This window comes from Anabrus simplex, chromosome 9 (assembly GCF_040414725.1).
Source record: "Anabrus simplex isolate iqAnaSimp1 chromosome 9, ASM4041472v1, whole genome shotgun sequence".
Taxonomy (NCBI): domain Eukaryota; kingdom Metazoa; phylum Arthropoda; class Insecta; order Orthoptera; family Tettigoniidae; genus Anabrus; species Anabrus simplex.
Genome location: NC_090273.1, coordinates 21,893,742 through 21,914,535, shown reverse-complemented (window position 1 = coordinate 21,914,535; position 20,794 = coordinate 21,893,742). Strand labels below are relative to the sequence as shown.

Here is a 20,794-nt window from a genome sequence, read left to right as displayed (position 1 = left end):
AGCCCTCAGTACCGATATTTGCTCAAATGACTAAAAACATAGTGTGGATCATTATGGAAAGGAAACATTTACTAAGGTAGCATAACTTCTGCTTGAAATATTAAAGAAAAGAATCTTCTCTCTTCACTGGCCATCCACATGATTACTCTAGTTAAAAATAGGTGATTGATTGATTGATTGATTGATTGATTGATTGATTGATTGATTGATTGATTGATTGATTGATTGATTGATTGATTGATTGATTGATTGATTGATTGATTGATTGCAGAATCAAAATTCAATGCTCAGACAAGCTTTCATGTGAGAATTTTAATTCTACCAGTACCATGTATCCAGTTTAATGAACTACCGTACTATATTATCTAAATTAACTGAATAAACAATGCCGTATCCAGGCGGGAAAAGTTAAGGGTTTCAAAAAAAACACACACACCCCCCTTCCCAAAAAAAACTGAACTTGACAAATTTAAACAGCACATATAGGTTTTAGAAAATTCAACTCAATAAATCAAAACTACCATGAAATCAAGAATTTAGAAAATAAACAATTGAATTTAACCTATGAAACTGTGCCATGTTAAAATGTTTCTCTCTGAATATGGTTAGCAAATTTATTGAAAAAAAAATAATAATTTGAAAATTTTAATTTTGGTGAGATCTATTTGTTTCAATTTTTAAAAATAGATTTGGCACTATCATTCAATTATTTACACTCTGGACACAGTTATTCTTGTCTAAAATGCTTTTCTTGGGTCTTTTAATAGCATCATATAAATACAGAAAATGGAAAATGTAATGTATATTGTCTTAATATTAAAAGGGTTGAATTGAAATACCTATACATTTGAATGCTTGCAAGCCTAGGAACTTATAATACATTTTGTCTTCTGTTTTCGACACATTTGTTATCAGTCCATGTGGAACATATTTCAGATATACTTAAGAAATGCTTCTACTTTCCTGGCCTTTTCCCCTTATCTGGGATCAGCAAAATGTAGATTAATCCCTGTTTAACGAATGCCAAATGCCCTCCTTGATGCCAACCCTACATAGGGGGGAATGCATTCACTATTGCTGATTCTGTGGCAGTTAGTAGAGCGATGTGTTGTTTGTTGGTGAAGACGTGTATTAGGATAATCCCAAACACCCAGTCCCTGAGCTACAAGAATTAACCAAATGTGGTTAATATCCCCAGTCTGTCCTTGAAACTACACCCGCGCCCTACATCAGTATGATGACCATTCATCCCGGGAACTGGATTTCCAGATATACTTAGGAGCCTGAAATAAACATTAAGAAAATTTTCTATACTTTATAGGAAAGAATTCAAATAACTAATTCATTTTTGTTAACACAATATTCAGTTTTTAGTCTCAAATTTTTTAGAGCCTTACAAGACTTCAACTCCAGTAGCTGTCACTCATTCATGCTTATAAATATATATATATTTTTTTTACAAGCTGCTTTACATCGCACCAACACAGATAGGTCCTATGGCAACGATACGATAGGAAAGGGGTAGGAGTGGGAAGGAAGCGGCCATAGCCTTAATTAAGGTACAACCCCAGCATTTGTCTGGTGTGAAAATGGGAAACCAAAGAAAAACATCTTCAGGACTGCCGACAGTGGGGTTTGAACCCACTATCTCTTAAATACTGGATACTGGCCGAACTTAAGTGACTGCAGCTACCGAGCTCAGTGATTATTTTTAAACAGTTCTTGGTAGTCACTAACAAAGTTCATGATTTTGAATTTTCCTTAAAATAATTAAGTTTGTAAAACCATTACCTAAGTCAGCAGATTAACAAAAGGCCAATTCCTGACTCAGAAACATGAAAATAAATGCTTGCAAAGGGAACCTCTAGCATGAGGAAAACCCTACAGATATAGTACAGATTCAGAGCTACAGAAATTGGTGGAGAAACCCAACAGATGTGGGGCATCTATTTCCTGGCATCCACATTTTAGTTATTTTTATTTTCCCCACTTAAAAGGTCACCTCTTTAGCAAATAAATGGAGAAATAAAGCAAAGTTAGCTAGTCTAAAATCGTATTGGGATAACGCAAGTCTCATCATCATATTGTTCTGACTGCCAGTTAGTTTATTAATTGTTAACAGTTACTGTGATTGTGATCTCACAAGTGACTTATTGTAACAGTACAACACACCCGCAAGTAATATGGAGATGTATTTCCAGCTATATAAACTGCTACAATAAATGTTATTATAATTTATATTTATTTGTATGAAGTGTTATACTGTCGTCTGGAGGGTGGGGATGAATTGGTCTTAAACTGATTGTATGTAACAATATACAGTATATATCGTCCCCACTATGACAAACTAGCAAAAGTGACAAACTAGGGAAACTGTAGTTCTAAAGTTTTCATTTAGATTTTATTATTTATACACTGACTGACAGAGCAAATGCAACACCAAGAAGGAGTGGTCAGAACTTTATGCCAATTGCAGGGTAGACTGACGTCACTGAGGTATGCTCATGATGTGAAATGCACCGCTGTGCTGCGCACGTAGCGAACGATAAATGGGACACGGCGTTGGCGAATGGCCCACTTCGTACCGTGATTTCTCAGCCGACAGTCATTGTAGAACGTGTTGTCATGTGCCACAGGACACGTGTATAGCTAAGAATGCCAGGCCGCCATCAACGGAGGCATTTCCAGCAGACAGACGACTTTACGAGGGGTATGGTGATCGGGCTGAGAAGGGCAGGTTGGTCGCTTCGTCAAATCGCAGCCGATACCCATAGGGATGTGTCCACGGTGAAGCGCCTGTGGCGAAGATAGTTGGCGCAGGGACATGTGGCACGTGCGAGGGGTCCAGGCGCAGCCCGAGTGACGTCAGCACGCGAGGATCGGCGCATCCGCCGCCAAGCGGTGGCAGCCCCGCACGCCACGTCAACCGCCATTCTTCAGCATGTGCAAGACACCCTGGCTGTTCCAATATCGACCAGAACAATTTCCAGTCGATTGGTTGAAGGAGGCCTGCACTCCCGGCGTCCGCTCAGAAGACTACCATTGACTCCACAGCATAGACGTGCACGCCTGGCATGGTGCCGGGCTAGAGCGACTTGGATGAGGGAATGGCGGAACGTCGTGTTCTCCGATGAGTCACGCTTCTGTTCTGTCAGTGATAGTCACCGCAGACAAGTGTGGCGTCGGCGTGGAGAAAGGTCAAATCCGGCAGTAACTGTGGAGCGCCCTACCGCTAGACAACGCGGCATCATGGTTTGGGGCGCTATTGCGTATGATTCCACATCACCTCTAGTGCGTATTCAAGGCACGTTAAATGCCCACCGCTACGTGCAGTATGTGCTGCGGCCGGTGGCACTCCCGTACCTTCAGGGGCTGCCCAATGCTCTGTTTCAGCAGGATAATGCCCGCCCACACACTGCTCGCATCTCCCAACAGGCTCTACGAGGTGTACAGATGCTTCCGTGGCCAGCGTACTCTCCGGATCTCTCACCAATCGAACACGTGTGGGATCTCATTGGACGCCGTTTGCAAACTCTGCCCCAGCCTCGTACGGACGACCAACTGTGGCAAATGGTTGACAGAGAATGGAGAACCATCCCTCAGGACACCATCCGCACTCTTATTGACTCTGTACCTCGACGTGTTTCTGCATGCATCGCCGCTCGCGGTGGTCCTACATCCTACTGAGTCGATGCCGTGCGCATTGTGTAACCTGCATATCGGTTTGAAATAAACATCAATTATTCATCCGTGCCGTCTCTGTTTTTTCCCCAACTTTCATTCCTTTCGAACCACTCCTCCTTGGTGTTGCATTGTCACTGTCAGTCAGTGTATAATGTCTACCCTCTGACAAAGTCTCACATCTGCAGCTTTTTCTATATGGCTAACACATAAAACCAATCATTAAATATAAAAAATTATTTGACATGAGTAATCACATCTTCTTTCAGCTCTCCTAATTTTTTGACAATTTTGCACATTCGTTAGTTTGCCAGAGCAGGGACGATATGTAAGCAGATGTTTGGAAGTAGTTAAATTTTCTGCATAGTAATATTTAAATATTTATTTGTGTATACGATCGATGAAATATTAACCTTTTCTGAAACTGCTTCTATATGAACAAAAGTAATCTTTCCCATTCAGAAAGGTACTGTATGTATTAGTGAATATATTTATACTTAACTCTCAAAATTTGTCTGAACAAATTATTGCTTACAACATTATGTGAAAAGACAACATTTGGTACAAAAATATTATTTTATTTACTGTATGTAGAAAGAAAAAAAGAAAGAAACCACTTTTCCTTTAGCTAAAATCAAATGATCATAAATATGTCTCCCAGTCATGGTCATCAACAGCTGCTAATTTCAGATGGCAACCAGCCATAAGACATAGCCTGCACTGTTGCTAGATAATATTGTCTGACCATCCATACACACAGTACTTTATATCACTGCCTGCACAGTTGCTATGTTACACTTCTGTCACACATTTTGTCACGTAATCTTACACAAATTTTCAGATGATCTCCAAGACATTTATGTAAAAAAAAAAAATGTCCTTATCAAAACATTCAAACATTAATTTGTGACATATGGACATAGTATCCAGTATTATTTATTTACCATAATTTTGAGATAAATATGGAAGGTCTAGAGAAAAAAGGGTGAGGCCCCATCTATATATATATATAAAATAAGAGTTTTATCTGTACATTGCTCAGAATTTAAAAAGGATGGCATTTCTGTATCAGTCATGTCCACAGTAACAAGAAAATGCATTTTTTAATTTTTCGTACTGTCTGTCTGTCTGTATGTATGTACACGCATCACGAGAAAATGGCTGAAGAGAATTTAACGAAAATCGGTATGCAAAGTTCGGGAATAAGTCGCTACAATCTAGGCCATAAATAATTTTATTCACGCTGAGTGAAATAGTGGTTTAGGGGAAGGCCTAAAATTTAATTCTCAAATATTTATGTTATTCGTGGTCGTATCTTAACGGAAATCGGTAGGCGAAGTCGGAGAATAAGTTGCTATAATCTAGGCTACAAATAATTGTATTCACGCTGAGAAAAATGGTAGTTTAGGGGAAGGCCTAAAATTTATTTCTCAAATACTTATGTTATTAGTGGTCCTATCTTAATGAAAATCGGTACACAAAGTTGGGGAATAAGTAGCTATGATCTAGGCTATAAATAATTTTATTCACGCTGAGTGAAATGGTAGTTTAGGGGAAGGCCTAAAATTTATTTCTCAAATACTTATGTTATTAGTGGTCCTATCTTAATGAAAATCGGTACACAAAGTTGGGGAATAAGTAGCTATGATCTAGGCCATAAATAATTTTATTCACGCTGAGTGAAATGGTAGTTTAGGGGAAGACCTAAAATTTATTTCTCAAATACTTATGTTATTAGTGGTCCTATCTTAATGAAAATCGGTACACAAAGTTGGGGAATAAGTAGCTATGATCGAGGCCATAAATAATTTTATTCACGCTGAGTGAAATGGTAGTTTAGGAGAAGGACTAAAATGTATTTCTCAAATATTTCTGTTATTAGTGGTCGTATTGATAAATACTATATAACTTTCCAATCATTTGTCTTATACATTGTTACCGTACCGACTATGATCACAGAGATATTCATGAATTTGGATTTTTGTTACTAAGTCCATATCAGCATCGAGCCGCGAGAAAATGGGTAAACAGAATTTAATGAAATCGGTATGTAAATTCAGAGAATAAGGAACTACAGTCCACGCTAAATAATTTTATAAGACCCCCTAATCTCACATAGTCCAAAGAAAATTAAATGTGAAGGCCTACAATATATAAAGCTCATAAAATTGATCAACAATAACATTACGTTGACTATTGTTTGTTCTGATGTGCTTTGCATCTTCTGTTGCCACTTATCTGCAATAGATAGGATTACTGCTGTGTACCGAGTATTTTTTTAATTTGCCTTATATCGCACTGACACAGATAGGTCCTATGGTGATGATGGGATATGAAAGGGCTAGGAATGTGAAGAACGAGGCCTTGGCCTTAATTAAGGTACAGCCCCATTATTTTCCTGGTGTGAAAATTGGAAACCACGGAATACCATCTTCAGGGCTGCCAACAGTGGGGTTCGAATCCACTATCTCCTGGATGCAAGCTCACAGCTGCGTGCCCCTAACCACACAGCCAACTCGCCCAGTCGTACCAAGTGTAACAACCTGCCTGAATATTGGCGGGAAGTAGCTGGGGAGTTATATAACTTTCTTCTTTAGCATGCCATTCCTCTGGTTTATAAATGTTCTGATACTACTGGTACGTACTTCAGTTAAGAAAACCACAAGGTCAGTCTTTCTGAGAATCCCGTTGTGAAGCACGGGTACAACAGCTAGTGTACATATAAAATATTTCCTAGACCTTGAAGACTTAATAAAGTGAAAATGATACACACATTAAAAATACTGTATATCAGTTGACTATATTTGTAAGTAGGACAGGATATATTATAAGTAGAATTTTGTAAACAATATAAATTTATTAAGGATGAGCTGTGTGTTTAATAGAAAACATTGTTGGCGTAAATTGTATAATATTGTATTATAGGAAAAATTTTCTTCTCTTGTTAATTTAATATTTAGTGCTTGACAATAATGTATTTTAGTGTACCATTTGCCACCGAGGTAGACACCTCATTTGCAAATAAAGAGATTTTGATTTGATTTTGAAAAAGTTTTGCATAATACCAAATAGTATGAAAAATAAACATTAGTCTTGTGTGTTGGCTTCTACAATGCCATACATGATCTTGTAAAGTGAATTGTTTTGAAACATTCATGGGATCGTCCGCTGCTTCGAGACCAATTGCTTTCCCCTCTTTCTGCTGTCAACAGAGGAAAAGTAGACAGACCATGTCATGGCCTGTACGCATTTGGTACATGTTCTTTTTTTTTTTTTGCTTTACGTCGCACTGACACAGATATGTCTTATGGCGACGATGGGATAGGAAAGGCCTAGGAATTGGAAGGAAGCGGCCGTGGCCTTAAGTAAGGTACAGCCCCGGCATTTGCCTGGTGTGAAAATGGGAAATCACGGAAAATCATCTTCAGGGCTCGAACCCACAATCTCCCGATTACTGGATACTGGCCGCACTTAAGCGACTGCAGCTATCGAGCTCGGTGGTACATGTTCTAGTCACATCGACATGCCTAGATGATCTATCACTCTGTTTAACCATGCATGCATCGTCACACTGATCCAACAAGGCCTAACTCAGACAGCTGTGGCAAACAATCTTGAAGTGAACCAAAGTGATGTGTTGCTAGTATGAAGGAGATATCAGCAGACATATTCCATGTCTGATCGTCTGTGGACAGGTTGTCCTCGCTGCACAACAGCAGCTTAAGACAGTTTTGTTGTGATAAGCGCCACAAAGCGACTGATGGCTAAAACCAAAGAGCTCCATTCTGACGTACAACGGGCTTCAGGGGTACGGGTTTCCACCCAGACTACCAGAAATAATTTGCATGCGAGAGGCCTATATGCAAAGAGGCCCCTTTGTTGTGTCCCCCTCCTTGATCACCACAGAACTGGTCGCCAGAGGTGGACCCAAGTACACCATGAATGGTGACATACAGAGTAGCATTTTGTGCTGTTCACGGACAAAACCAGAATCGCCTTGCACCCCAATAGTCAACGAGAAAGGATGAGAAGGTATCAAGGATCTTGTGGCAGACTGCAGCATGTTCAAGAAGTGCATCCATTCTGCGGAGGGTTAGTCATGTTTTGGGCCAGGATCATGCCGGGATGGCAGACGCCGCTCGTGCTTAATGACGGTACAATGACTGGAGATGGTGGTGGTGGTGATTATTTTAAGAGTAAGTACAACTAGGCAACAATCCTCTATATAACACTAATCAGAGAGAAAAAATGGAAGGGATCTGACACTTCAAAAAATGAAGGTATCAGCCAAAGAAAGACAAGGGCCACAAAAGGCGGGTTAGAAAAGAACAAGAGTTGACCAAGGGAGGTCGGACAGGATAGATGAAAGTGAGGAGCCTGACACAAGTAAGTGGAAGCAATGCCAGGACTCAGTTGAGGGCCCCGTGGTCACCAACCCACGCTCCAAAGTTCAGAGCCCCTGCGGCCCCTTTTAGTCGCCTCTTACGACAGGCAGGGGATACCATGGGTGTTATTGTACCACCACCATCCACAGGGGGAAATGACTGGAGAGCTGTGACCAATTGCACATCCATTCTGTGAAGAAATTGGCAATGAATTAATTCTTGAGGACGACAATGAAAGACCACATCAAGCAGAGGTGGTACAAAACTTCCTCCAGGAGCTCACCACTGCACGAATGGAATGGCCTGTGATGTCGCCGGACATGAGCTGTATTGAACATGCCTGGGATATGCTGAAGCGTGCTATTGCTCAGTATCCACACCCTCCCTTAACTCGCCAAGAGATCATGAAGGCCACCATCGAAAAGTGGGATTGCATGCCTCAAGAGGACCAGGACAACTTGATCTGTGGTATGCCACGGTAAGAGCCCTGCTAGACATCCATGGTGGCTATGTTCCCTACTGAAACGTCACAGGATGACAAGACTTAAAAAACATATCAGTCCCTGTTTAACAGGCCAAATGTTATATCTGTATGTAGTTTGTAATTTTATTTTCACACATGAATAAAGTCTACAGGATATTTGTCAGATTGCAGTCTCTTTTGTAATAACCTAGTTCACAATCACAGATAAGCTCTGCATCATGGTAAACAGGTGTTATGAAAAACTTTTTGTGGTGAGTATAATATAAATAATCAAAATAAGTGAAGTGGCTCCCTATTTCACCAACATTACCCAAAGGCATATATTATACACTTTACAATAATAGTAATTTGCTAATTCAAAATATAACAAAAATTGTATAAACAATTTTTAAATGCAATGTTTTAATTAATTCATAAATCTATAAATGCAAGTTATAGATGAATGAAATTCCTCCTCCTCTTGTGACCACATAGGATCACTTTAGTCACTCCATCATTCAGGTCTCTTTGAAGGGATTGTTCGGGCTTTGTGGTCCTCCCAGTACTTCTTCAGATGCTCCGATCATTGTGCCATTTCCTCAGTTGAAAATGAGTGTTACTGGTTTGTTTTGCGTATGGTTAAAGCAGAGGTTTGTATTCTTGAGTTATGTATTCAATTTTATCTTATTTGTGGTGTGTTCTGTTGTAAGGCCTATTTCCTTCAGATCCTCTCTTACTTTTCTGGTCCATTTACATCCTGTTGTGGAATTTTTTGACACGAGATTGTGCTGTACTAGTTGTTTCAGAAGTCTCGAATCCTGCATCCTCATGATATGTCCAAAGAAACCCAGCCCCCTCTTATGCATAGTATCTATAACTTGCATTAATTTATAGATTTATGAATTACATTAAAATGTTGCATAAAAAAATTGTTTACACTATTTTTGTAATATTTTGAATTAGTAAAGTTGCATATAGCCAAAATATATTTCATTTACTACTATCAAAGTCTATAATATTTGCTTTGGGTAATATTGGTGAAATAGGGGGGCCACTATCTATATATATAAAATAAGAGTTTTGTCTGTACATAGCTATAGCTCAGAATTTAAAAAGAATGGTATTTCTGTATTGGCAGCATCCACAGTTAAAAGGAAATGCACTTTTATCATTTTCAGTCAATTGATCAATCAATCAATCAATCAATCAATCAATCAATCAATCAATCAATCAATCAATCAATCAATCAATCAATCAATCAATCAATCAATCAATACTGATCTGCATTAAGTAAGTCGCCCAGGTGGCAGATTTGCTACCTGTTGTTTTCCTAGCCTTTTCTTAAATTATTTCACAGAAATTGGAAATTTATTGCACATCTCCCTTGGTAAGTTATTCCAATCCCTAACTCCCCTTCCTATCAAAAAATATTTGCCCCAGTTTGTCCTCGTGAATTCCAACTTTATCTTCATATTGTGATCTTTCCTACTTTTAAAAACACCTCTAAAATTATTCGTCTACTAATATCATTCCACGCCATCTCTCCACTGACAGCTCGGAACATACCACTTACATTTCAATACGGACCATAACATGAGATTTGCAACAAGTAACATACCACTTACTGGAGCAGTTCGCCTCCTTTCTCACAAATCTTCTCAGCCCAAACTTTGCAACATTTTTGTAACGCTACTCTTTTGTTGGAAATCACCCAGAACAAATCGAGCTGCTTTCCTTTAGATTTTTTCCAGTCCTTGAATCAAGTAATCCTGGTAAGGGTCCCTTACATTGGAACCATACTCTATTTGGGGTCTTACCAGAGACTTAAATGCCCGCTCCTTTACATCCTTACTACAACCCCTAAACACCCCCATAACAATGTGCAAAGATCTGTACCCTTTATTTACAATCTTATTTATGTGATTACCCCAATGAAGATTTTTCCTTATAATAAGACCTAGGTACTTACAATGATCCCCATTAGGAACTTTCACCCCATCAATGCATAGTAATTCAAACCAAGAGGACTTTTCCTATATGTGAAACTCACAACCTGAATTTTAACCCCGTTTATCATCATACCATAGCCTGCTGTCCATTTCACAACATTATCAAGGTCATTTTGCAGTTGTTCACAATCTTGTAACTTATTTATTACTCTATACAGAATAATGTCATCTGCAAAAAGCCTTATCTTTGATTCCACTTCTTTATTCCTATCATTTAGGGCCTATATACAGTACATATAAGAAAACATAAAGGTCCAATAATACTACCTTGCAGAATTCCCCTCTTTATTATTACAGAGTCAGATAAAGCTTTGCCTACTCTAATTCTCTGAGATCTATTTTCTAGAAATATATCCACCCATTTAGTCGATCTTTTTGTCTAGTCCAATTGAACTCATTCTTGCCAATAGTCTCCAATGATCCACCCTACCAAATGCCTCGGACAGGTCAATCGCAATACAGTCCATTTGACCTCCTGAATCCAAGATATCTGCTCTATCTTGCTGGAATCCTACAAGTTGAGCTTCAGTGGAGTAACTTTTCCTAAACCCGAACTGCCTTCTATCGAACCAGTTATTAATTTTGCAAACATGTCTAATATAATCAGAAAGAATGCTTTCCCAAAACTTACATGCAAAGCATGTCAAACTGATTGGCCTGTAATTTTCAGCTTTATGTCTTATCACCCTTTCCTTTATACACAGCGGCTACTGTAGCAACTCTCCATTCATTTGGTATAGCTCCTTCATGCAAACAATAATCAATAAGTGCTTTAGATATGGTACTATATCCCAATGCATAGTCTTTAGTATGAAATTAATGAAAATCCACAGCCTGTTTCCAGTCATTTGACCGGGTCAGGAATGGAATGAATGAAGCCCCCATCTAGTGGTGAGGATAAGAACTGTGCCGGCTGCCGAAGCCTGTCGCACAGTCTTTAGTATATCCCCAGAAAACTTATCAATTCCAGACACTTTTTTAATTTTCAACATTTGTATTTTATTGTAAATCTCATTGTTATCATAAGTAAATTTGAATACTTCTTTAATATTAGTCACCTCCTCTATCTATCTGTCATCTCTGCCTGCCTGTCTCTGTCTCTGTCTGTACATGCATCACAAGAATGTGGCTGAATAGATTTTAATGAAAATCAGTATGTAAAGTTGGGAAATGAGGCACTACAATCTTGGCTGTAAATAATTTTATTCATGCTGGATGAAATGCCAATTTAAGGGACAGCACCCCAAGTTAAATTTTTAAATACCTATGTTGTTGGTATATCAAAAAGTACTACGTGACAAAAGTTATTGAGAACACAATTTCCAATCATTAGTAGAATTTGATAATAGAATTGATGAATTTAGTCTTTTGTTACTTAGTCCATACCGACCCCAAACAGTGCTAATATGGAAATAATGTTCAATCATGGTAATTGGCAATGAATTTTGTCACAACTGGCTTAAGGTGTAAAACCGTGCAGACATCAGTCCATATCAAGAAGGAAAATTGTGAAGGTGATTTTTTTTTGGCACATAGTTTACGCTTTTACAGCCTTGTTAATGTAATTACCCCAATGGTTTTTTTACAGGTATGTTATAGTGTAATATTTATATTGAAACTGTTGTTTGAAAGACTGAAAGGCTTTTAAGTTACATTTAACTGAGTCGTCACTGGAAAGTATAGCTTCCTTCTAAACAAAATATGAATTTAGTTTGTACAGTTCATTTCCTGTCATGACTGGTAATAATACATTTTAAAAAATATATATATATATGCATAATAAACAGCAAGAACTTTGATATTACATATGATCACCTTGCAAAATATAATCAAAAACACCAATAAAAAAACAATGGTTAGCCAACCTTCATACTCTTATACAAAATGTAGTATCAAATGGTGACCATTAGATCAATTAGCATGAGCAGAAATGGCAACTAGTACTTACAAAAAGTGAAAAGACATTGAAAGGACATGAAGATATTTGTTAGCCATTTCTGCCCAGTGCTCACAGCAATGTTACACTACTGAGCATTCCCAGTCAACGAGGTTCACTTTCATTCAGTATTAGAATTTCATATCCAAAGCTCAAGACAAGAACCTTTGCTAGCTTAGGATTTACGTAAAGGCAAGCTTGTTAAATGATATCTAATCTAGATCTGGTTGACTGAAATGAGGACTGAGGTCACACACAAAAAGAATTACCTAAAATGATACTGATTTAAACATACCAATTTGTCAATATTTTATAGGCAGTCGGGTTTGGATTTGCATATTTGTTCATACATGGTAAATGTGTGGATTCCATAGAGCCCTAAAAGGAGAGAAGCTTTCCCTTTTAATGGTCTTGTGCTTCCTCATTGACCATTGAACTAAGTATCTTATTTCCTGTAACTAATTATAAAAGAGTTTTAACTTCAAACTATTATTAAACACAAATATTCTGAGAAGCAGACTGATCAGAGGGCTGGTCAGGTACCTAAGGATGCCAGAAAAGGCAATGGAAGGAATACCATAAAAATCTTGACTTTTTGGTTAATCAAGTCTGCATTAGCAGGGTGAACTGGAAAAAGACCTGAACCAGCTAGGCATCACAGGAGACTGGAGGAGAAAAGCACTAAATTGGCAACTTCTTAATGTAGAACATGATCTTCAAGGCCGGTATTGCTGAATGATGAAGATGCGACTGAAATATATTAGTTATTGAAATGATGTGATTAACACAAACTGTCAACCTTGCACAAGCTGCTGTAAGTATAGCTTACTTATTTAGTACCAATTTGTTGACTAATTTCTAATTCAATTTTACAAAATTATTGAAATAAGTATTGTTAGCAATATGATCATTTTATCCAGAAATCTAGAACGAAAAATTGATTGTTAAGATATCAGGATTAGAAGCTACTACAGAAAAAATATCCATATCAAAATATAATTTTCATAAGCTTACAATCCCTTCAAGAGTCCATTCTCATTAATAAACAGTCAGCCGTATTCTCATCACAGGCTAATACGAAATCAAGTATTTCAGGCAGATTATGATATCTTCAAAGATTTCAGAGAGATCCAGACAGTCTGTCAAGAACTAGGCCATACTGGATTCTGCATGTCAAGACAATTACTTTTAGGAGGTGCAGGTTATCTTCTTTCTTCAACAGATATAAATGTGTGAAGCTTGTATAAAATATCCTTAAACTGTACAGCTGTACTCGATGAAGACTGAAGAGGTCTGCCATTCTATCAGTCTTTCCACTCAACTCCTTTTGTTACGAGGTCAGTTAGGTAGCCGCTTTCTATGTTAAATTACCAGTTTTGCTCAATAATATAACTGGAAGGAATTATGCTAGCAGGCACATATTCTGATATAAGAGGTAAAGATACTGTTTCTGTAGTAGTCTGGTCTTCCCACAATCCTCACATTGCTTCATAACAACAGGAAAGTAAAAGGAAACTACTGCATCACAGATCTCAGACAGAAAATCATGAATGTGCCAAGGGAAATTAACGAGTGAAACGAATGCCCAACTCAGCAGGGGCCCATGCTCACCATACAGGAAAGAGCAACAAATAATGAAAAAAAAAAAAAAAGCATATATCTACATGATTATAGGGAAAACCTGATTTATATACACTGATTTGATATATTCTGAGCCGGCCCTGCAGTTTTGATTTGATTTGATTTGATTTCCAGTTTACCAGGATCTGAGGGCTGGTTTCAGGTCCACTCAGCCTCTGTGAGAACAACTGAGGAGTTATCTGATGGCGAGATCATTAACATGCCAAAGATGACATGGAGTGTCAAGATTTTTTACAGAACTTCAGAAATCTACTACCTCAGCTAGGACTGAACCTGCAAATTTGAATCAAGAGTTGGACACTCTACCACTGATGCACTGGTATAACTTACTTGAAAATGGAGCTCTATATGTGAATTCATAGTTGGTAAAACTTTACAAAGAGCTTAAAATAATTACAACACTTTTCTTCAAATTCAATGACACATCTTAAGAATGCACCTTAAAAACAATCTATGATCTAATCTCAGCTTTATAGTAAGGCTTTTGAAAATATCAAAATTATGCTAAAACAATTTATATCAAGCAATTAGGCGAGTCATAAGGAATTTGTGATCAATATTTGTACTGAATGAACCCTATTAATCAGCAACCAATGAAAAGGAGGCCAGGCTCTGCCTGTCACAAGCCAGGACAAGGGGTGAGTGACAGAGAAAAACCTTAGTGCAGCTGACCTGACTGAGAGAGCCTTGCGAGGGCCTCCAGGTGGGGGTACAGTGAAGACCTCAAGGACAACCACAGTGGAAGGAGTAGACTTCGATAGCACACAGGCAGCCCATCACTCAGGGCAGATATCAGTTTCATGTAGAGTCTAATTCAGAGTAGACAGCTATGTGAAGTGCCCGTTCTCCATGTCAGGAGAAGTCTACTCTGTAACAAAGGTAGGCTCAAGCGGCAAGCTAGTCTGTCAATATCTGTTGCAAGTATGTGGATCAACTTGTCACCAATATAAAGATTGTTCAGCTCAAACTTAACAATACGTATAATTGTGTAAAATGGTGTTCGTTGATCCACATATCCTACCTGCAGGAAAATGCAAAGGCAATTTAAGCAAGTAGGAGATGTTCAGGTCTCTCTGGGACCATCATACTTCAAAAGATCTAGGCTGATATATTAACTTCTCCTATCCTGCAATCAACAGCATCATGCAAGCCTTCTGCTCCTTACTCAGTCCTCATTCCATTTAGAGCAGAATACAAAAACTGACGTCAACATACAGTTAGATCATGATGAGCTGCAGGCTGATGCTACAACACTACCCACTACAGAAGGATCAAAAGCTGCTTGGCTCTGCACATTCAGCTCTTGTACAGAAGTAACGAACAGATCACTTCTACATTTGTTGCTAGCAGTGCAGAGCCAACATTATAATCCCCATGCTGTAACCACAGGAGTGATTCATTCACAAGAGACTTCACAGAAGAAAATACTGTATTAGTAGGAAACTTACATTCTGTTCCTCTGCAGCTTTCTCACGGTCATGAGGAGAATAGTTGGGGGCAAGAACAACACGCAGCTGTTGCTCCACCTGGACAATTTGCTGACGCAGTTGCTGGATTTCCTACAAAACAAGAAAAGTTCATTATATGTCTGATGCTCAAAATGCAATAATAAAGACTTGTTAGTTCCTTTCCATTACTTAAAATATTCCCATTACTTATGTGTATGTCCTGTTTCCCATTCTTGCACCTTCTGTATAGCTCTATCACTTTGTCTTGTCCTTTTTCCTGTGTTATCTGTCTTTCTTCTTAACCTGGACTTCTCCCACAAGACAAATTGCAACCCAACAATAACTCCTGTTGACTGAAATCCACACGAAATACCATGAAAAGCAAAAGGACAGATAAGTGAGAGGGGTTCAAGGTGAAAAATCCAGAAAGTGTGCAGTTCGTGGACACAGTGGTGAAACATTTGGACTGTCGTACAGAGGTCAACAATTAACTGACCACAGATCATCTGTGGGACACATTCAAGGCCTGCTGTGTGCTGAAGGCCAGAGATCATGTTCTGGAAAAGTCTTTTGTTGCAGTTTGATAAGAACAAAGGCGACTCAAAAAACTGTGGAAGCTAGAGACACATTAATCTCACATCCATACTCTAAAGCAGGGCCTCTCAAACGCCCAAAATCTCACGCATGCAAATGGAGGCGCAAGAGCTCCGAGCACTGTGCATCGCTCCCCCTCGGCTCGACTCGGACCAACGCTTCGTCTCTGGGCTACTTGGCTAAGCTTGGCTCAACTCGGCTCGGATTTGGAACGCTACGGAACAAGTGAGGAAGAGGGAGACAGGGAGAACGAGCGAGACAGGCGTGGGGAAAGAGAGAGAGACAGCGCTATTGCTCCAAATCGAGGAGTGGGGGGCTGCACTCTGGTCAACCAAGCGCAGTCGTCTTTTGCACCGTGCACAGTGCATGCACCAAGCGCATGCACCCTGAGAGGCCCTGCTCTAAAGATATGGGAACGAATGATCACAGATCACGTGAGAAAGTTCATTCAGATGAGAATGCACACTAATCAGTGTGGATTTGTACCAAGAAAGTCCACTGTATATGCAATTCAGACTATAAGGATTCTAATGGAAAAATATAGAGATGCCAGAAAAGACTTGCACATCTGAGAAGGCATTTGTAGAGTCCGCAGTATTATGAGCTCATGGCATTCCAGAATCTTATGTAAAATCGATCCAGGATATGTATAAGGATGTAAACACCTGTGTGAGATGCATTACAGGTATATCAAAACCTTTTCCAGTCAAGAATGGCATCCACCAGGTCAGTGTTCTCAACCTGCACCTTTTCATCATTGTCATGAATTTTCTGACATCAGAATTCACAGATGCACTTCTCATGACATTACAGTTCGCTGATGATGTGGCACTCACCAGCGACAACATGGAACTGATATAGATTTTGATTCCCATAGGGAACTTGAAAAATTTGCCCTGAATAATATAATATAATATAATATAATATAATATAATATAATATAATATAATATAATATAATATAATATAATATAATATAATATAATATAATATAATATAATATAATATAATATAATATAATATAATATAATATCATATAATATAATATAATATAATATAATATAATATAATATAATATAATATAATATAATATTTTATTATTATTATTGGAGCCTCCATGGCTCAGACGGCAGCGCGTCGGCCTCTCACCGCTGGATACTGTGGTTCAAATCCCGGTGACTCCATGTGAGATTTGTGCTGGACAAAGCAGAGGCGGGACAGGTTTTCTCCGGGTACTCCAGTTTTCCCTGTCATCTTTCATTCCAGCAACACTCTCCATTATCATTTCATAACATTTATCACTCATTAATAAATCACCTTGGGAGTGGCGACCCCATTGTAATAACCTATATATGTTTCATTCATTCCATCCCTGACCCGGTCAATGACTGGAAAACAGGTTGTAGGTTTTCATCATCATCATCATCATCATCATCATCATCATCATCATCATCATTATTATTATTATTATTATTATTATTATTATTATTATTATTATTATTATTATTATTATTATTATTACAACAAATTCATAATTCCAATATAATTGGCAACCAAAAATGAGTTAGCTAGAAAATTTATCATTTTCTATAAGGACCAATTATACGGAACATGGTATTGCTTTGGGAGGAATTTAAAAATTGGCAAAAAGGGCTACAAGACAATGGACTGAAAGTGAGCTGCTCAAAGACTGAACATCTTCACTGCATTTTCAAAGCTCGTGGCTTCACCGCCAGATACTTTAATCCACTCTCCAACTGCTCCCGAAATGTAGCAGTTTTCAATACCTTGGATCCGTGGTGGAAAAACTGGTTGGACATGATTAGGATGTAAATCACAGGATCAGCGTAGGCTGGCTGGAGTGGAAACAAAATTTGTCTGTGTTCTGCGATAAGCAAACCCCACTGAATCTTACGGTAAAGCTCTAAATGATAAGAGGTGAGACCTGCACTGTCTTACACTTTGAAATGTAGGACATTCTACGAACACCACAAGTGTTATTTGATACAGAGATGAAGATGCTGAAGATGTCAGCAGGAATTTTGAAGAAAGATCACATCCCAAATCAGCACATTTTTTTATTTTTACAATTAGTTTTACGTCACACTGACACAGTGATGATGGGATAGGAAAGGGCTAGGAGAGCGAAGGAAGCAGCTGTGACCCTAATTAAGGTGCAGGTAAAATGGGAAGCCATGGAAAACCATCTTCAGGGCTGCCAACAGTGCGGTTCAACTCCACTAACTCCCAAAGGAAAGTTTGCTAATAATAGTGATTATTATTATTATTATTATTATTATTATTATTATTATTATTATTATGACTCACAGTTAAGGAATGTCAGCTAGACTGTTATGATCCTGACCTCTCAGAAATTTGACATGAGAATATTTAGGCAAATATCAATTAAAGTAGCCTTGAAGATAAATAATTTTTTTAAAGGTTAGCTCTACAATAAAATAAATCAACAATAAAAATAAATATCTTTTCCACAGAGGAATATTCATTTCTACAGCACAATCCTTGGCAGTGAGTGCAATGTGCCCGTCTATGAAACTTTTTTTTTTTCTATTTGCTTTACGTCGCACCGACACAGATAGGTCTTATGACGACGATGGGACAGGAAAGGCCTAGGAATGGGAAGGAAGTGGCCGTGGCCTTAATTAAGTTACAGCCCCAGCATTTGCCTGGTGTGAAAATGGGAAACCACGGAAAACCATCTTCAGGGCTGCCGACAGTGGGGTTCGAACCCACTATCTCCCGGATGCGAGCTCACAGCTGCGTGCTCCTAACCGCATGGCCAAGTCACCCGGTATGAAACTAATCAAATCACAGAGCAGGAACCCACTTGTCAAGGCTGCCAAAGGAGGTAAGTAGAGCGACGCATCAAGTAAGCCATGATGCTATATATCTGCTCTCTGTTTGCTTAACAAGAATATATTCATTGGGGAATAGTAGCATGATAGAAGCATAAGTCACCTGTTGGTACTGGTCAAGTTGGGAGAGACAAGTCTCCAGCTGTGTTGCTTGCTCCTTTACAGTTCCCAGCAGCTGGTCCAACTCTTCCAGGATCTCCTGTGCTGCTTCAGACACCTTGTTGTCGCCCCCTACACCCGCTCGGAAGTGCACCTGTAATGGCATATTCAGGTTAAAATCTGTAACTATCAGTTAAATGAAGTTTAGAAAGTCACCAATCTATAGAAAAGTCAGATAATTCTGGTTTTATAGAAAAACTGGAGAGCTAGAAGTCAAATTTTAAGACATGAAGTCAATGGAAGATAAAATATGTCATATATAGAAAATTAAGAACATCAAAAGGAACATACTGTACAATAATATTAACACAAGAACAGTTCAATATCGAAGATGGAGAAATAGAAAGCAAATACAAAAGGGCAAGGACAATCTGTACTTCTTCACACACTGCCATCTTGAAATGGATTGGCTCTCTGCTTATCAATCCCAGTTCTTCTACATTCATTCCTCTCAGCCCCACATGAGCTCGTTTCTGTTCCCAGCTCCATCAGGAGGGACCACCTTGACAGATCTTCAATCTTGATGAGGAAAGTGTAGAATAAAAATAAAGTCAGATAAACACAAGAAAAGGAAGAGAGATAAGGATAAAGATGAACACAAGTGACAAAAGACTAGAACACTGGACAAACACAAAAAGAGGAAAGGAGATAAAACAGGAATACTGGTTATGGTACATACCTGCAGTTTCTCGACAGACATAGAAATCTTGGTCTTCTGGATAGGAATATCACTGAGCATCTTTTCACGGATGTTCAGCTGGTCTCGCAGAGGCCTCTTCTTGTGTTGAGGTGACTCTAGTGAAGTTCGCGACTTCTCAATCCAGGCTCGCACGTCTTTCATCTTCTTCTCACACTGTTCCCATTCTTCACTTGTCTCTTGTAGCAATGCATTCTAAACAAAATGAGAAAGATGTTACAAATGTGCCACATAATACATGAACTCAGAAATCTGAGCATAATAATTAATAATGTTCTTCAACACATTAAATGCTATGCCCAAGCAATGCTCGGGCTTCTAGCAAACATGAATGACAGTTTTACAGTTCCTTATACTGCTGCCAAGCTATGAAAAAGTTAAAGATAAAAAACATGAATGCTCACATCTAAAGGTAATTGGCAACTTCATGCTTTTGGGGTGTACACACCTGGAAAGGGAGATGACAATGCAGAATTATTAGATAAGATAATTAGCTATAAGGGAAATGACCCAAAAAGGAATGTGATTCTAGCAAGTGGTTTCAATTTACCAAACATTAACTGGGAAAGTAATGAAAATGATAGAAAACATGATCAACAAATGGTAAATAGGTTAATCTGGGAAGGACAGCTGAACCAGAAGGTAATGGAACCAAATCGTCAGCGGTGGTGGAGGCTGCAACTCGTATCCGAGTAAACACAGTTTACATTTTCACACTCATAATGCTTTATGAATATGTTTCATGGTCTTAGTAGCCCTATCTTGGCATGAAATAAACATCCACACAAATCACACGAAATAGCTGGGGGAATGCAGGCCTGAGCTTGACAGAGCTTCCGTGCTTGTCACTTAGCCTATTCATGCCTCTGTTGATTCTCTTCCAACACAGTAACTGATGTAGAAACA

The 20,794-nt window shown here is 38.6% G+C and overlaps 1 protein-coding gene across 1 annotated transcript in view; it reads right to left on the bottom strand.

Annotated features, from left to right (window-relative positions):
• Msp300 (Muscle-specific protein 300 kDa) overlaps positions 1–20,794 on the bottom strand; it is a 589,230-nt gene that overhangs the window by 1,504 nt on the left and 566,932 nt on the right. The window contains exons 98-100 of the mRNA XM_068229229.1: positions 19,871–20,083; positions 19,136–19,285; positions 15,564–15,674 (exon numbers count right to left, since the gene is read on the bottom strand). Of these exons, the coding sequence (XP_068085330.1) occupies positions 15,564–15,674; positions 19,136–19,285; positions 19,871–20,083 (474 nt within the window). The remainder of the gene's footprint in view (positions 1–15,563; positions 15,675–19,135; positions 19,286–19,870; positions 20,084–20,794) is intronic.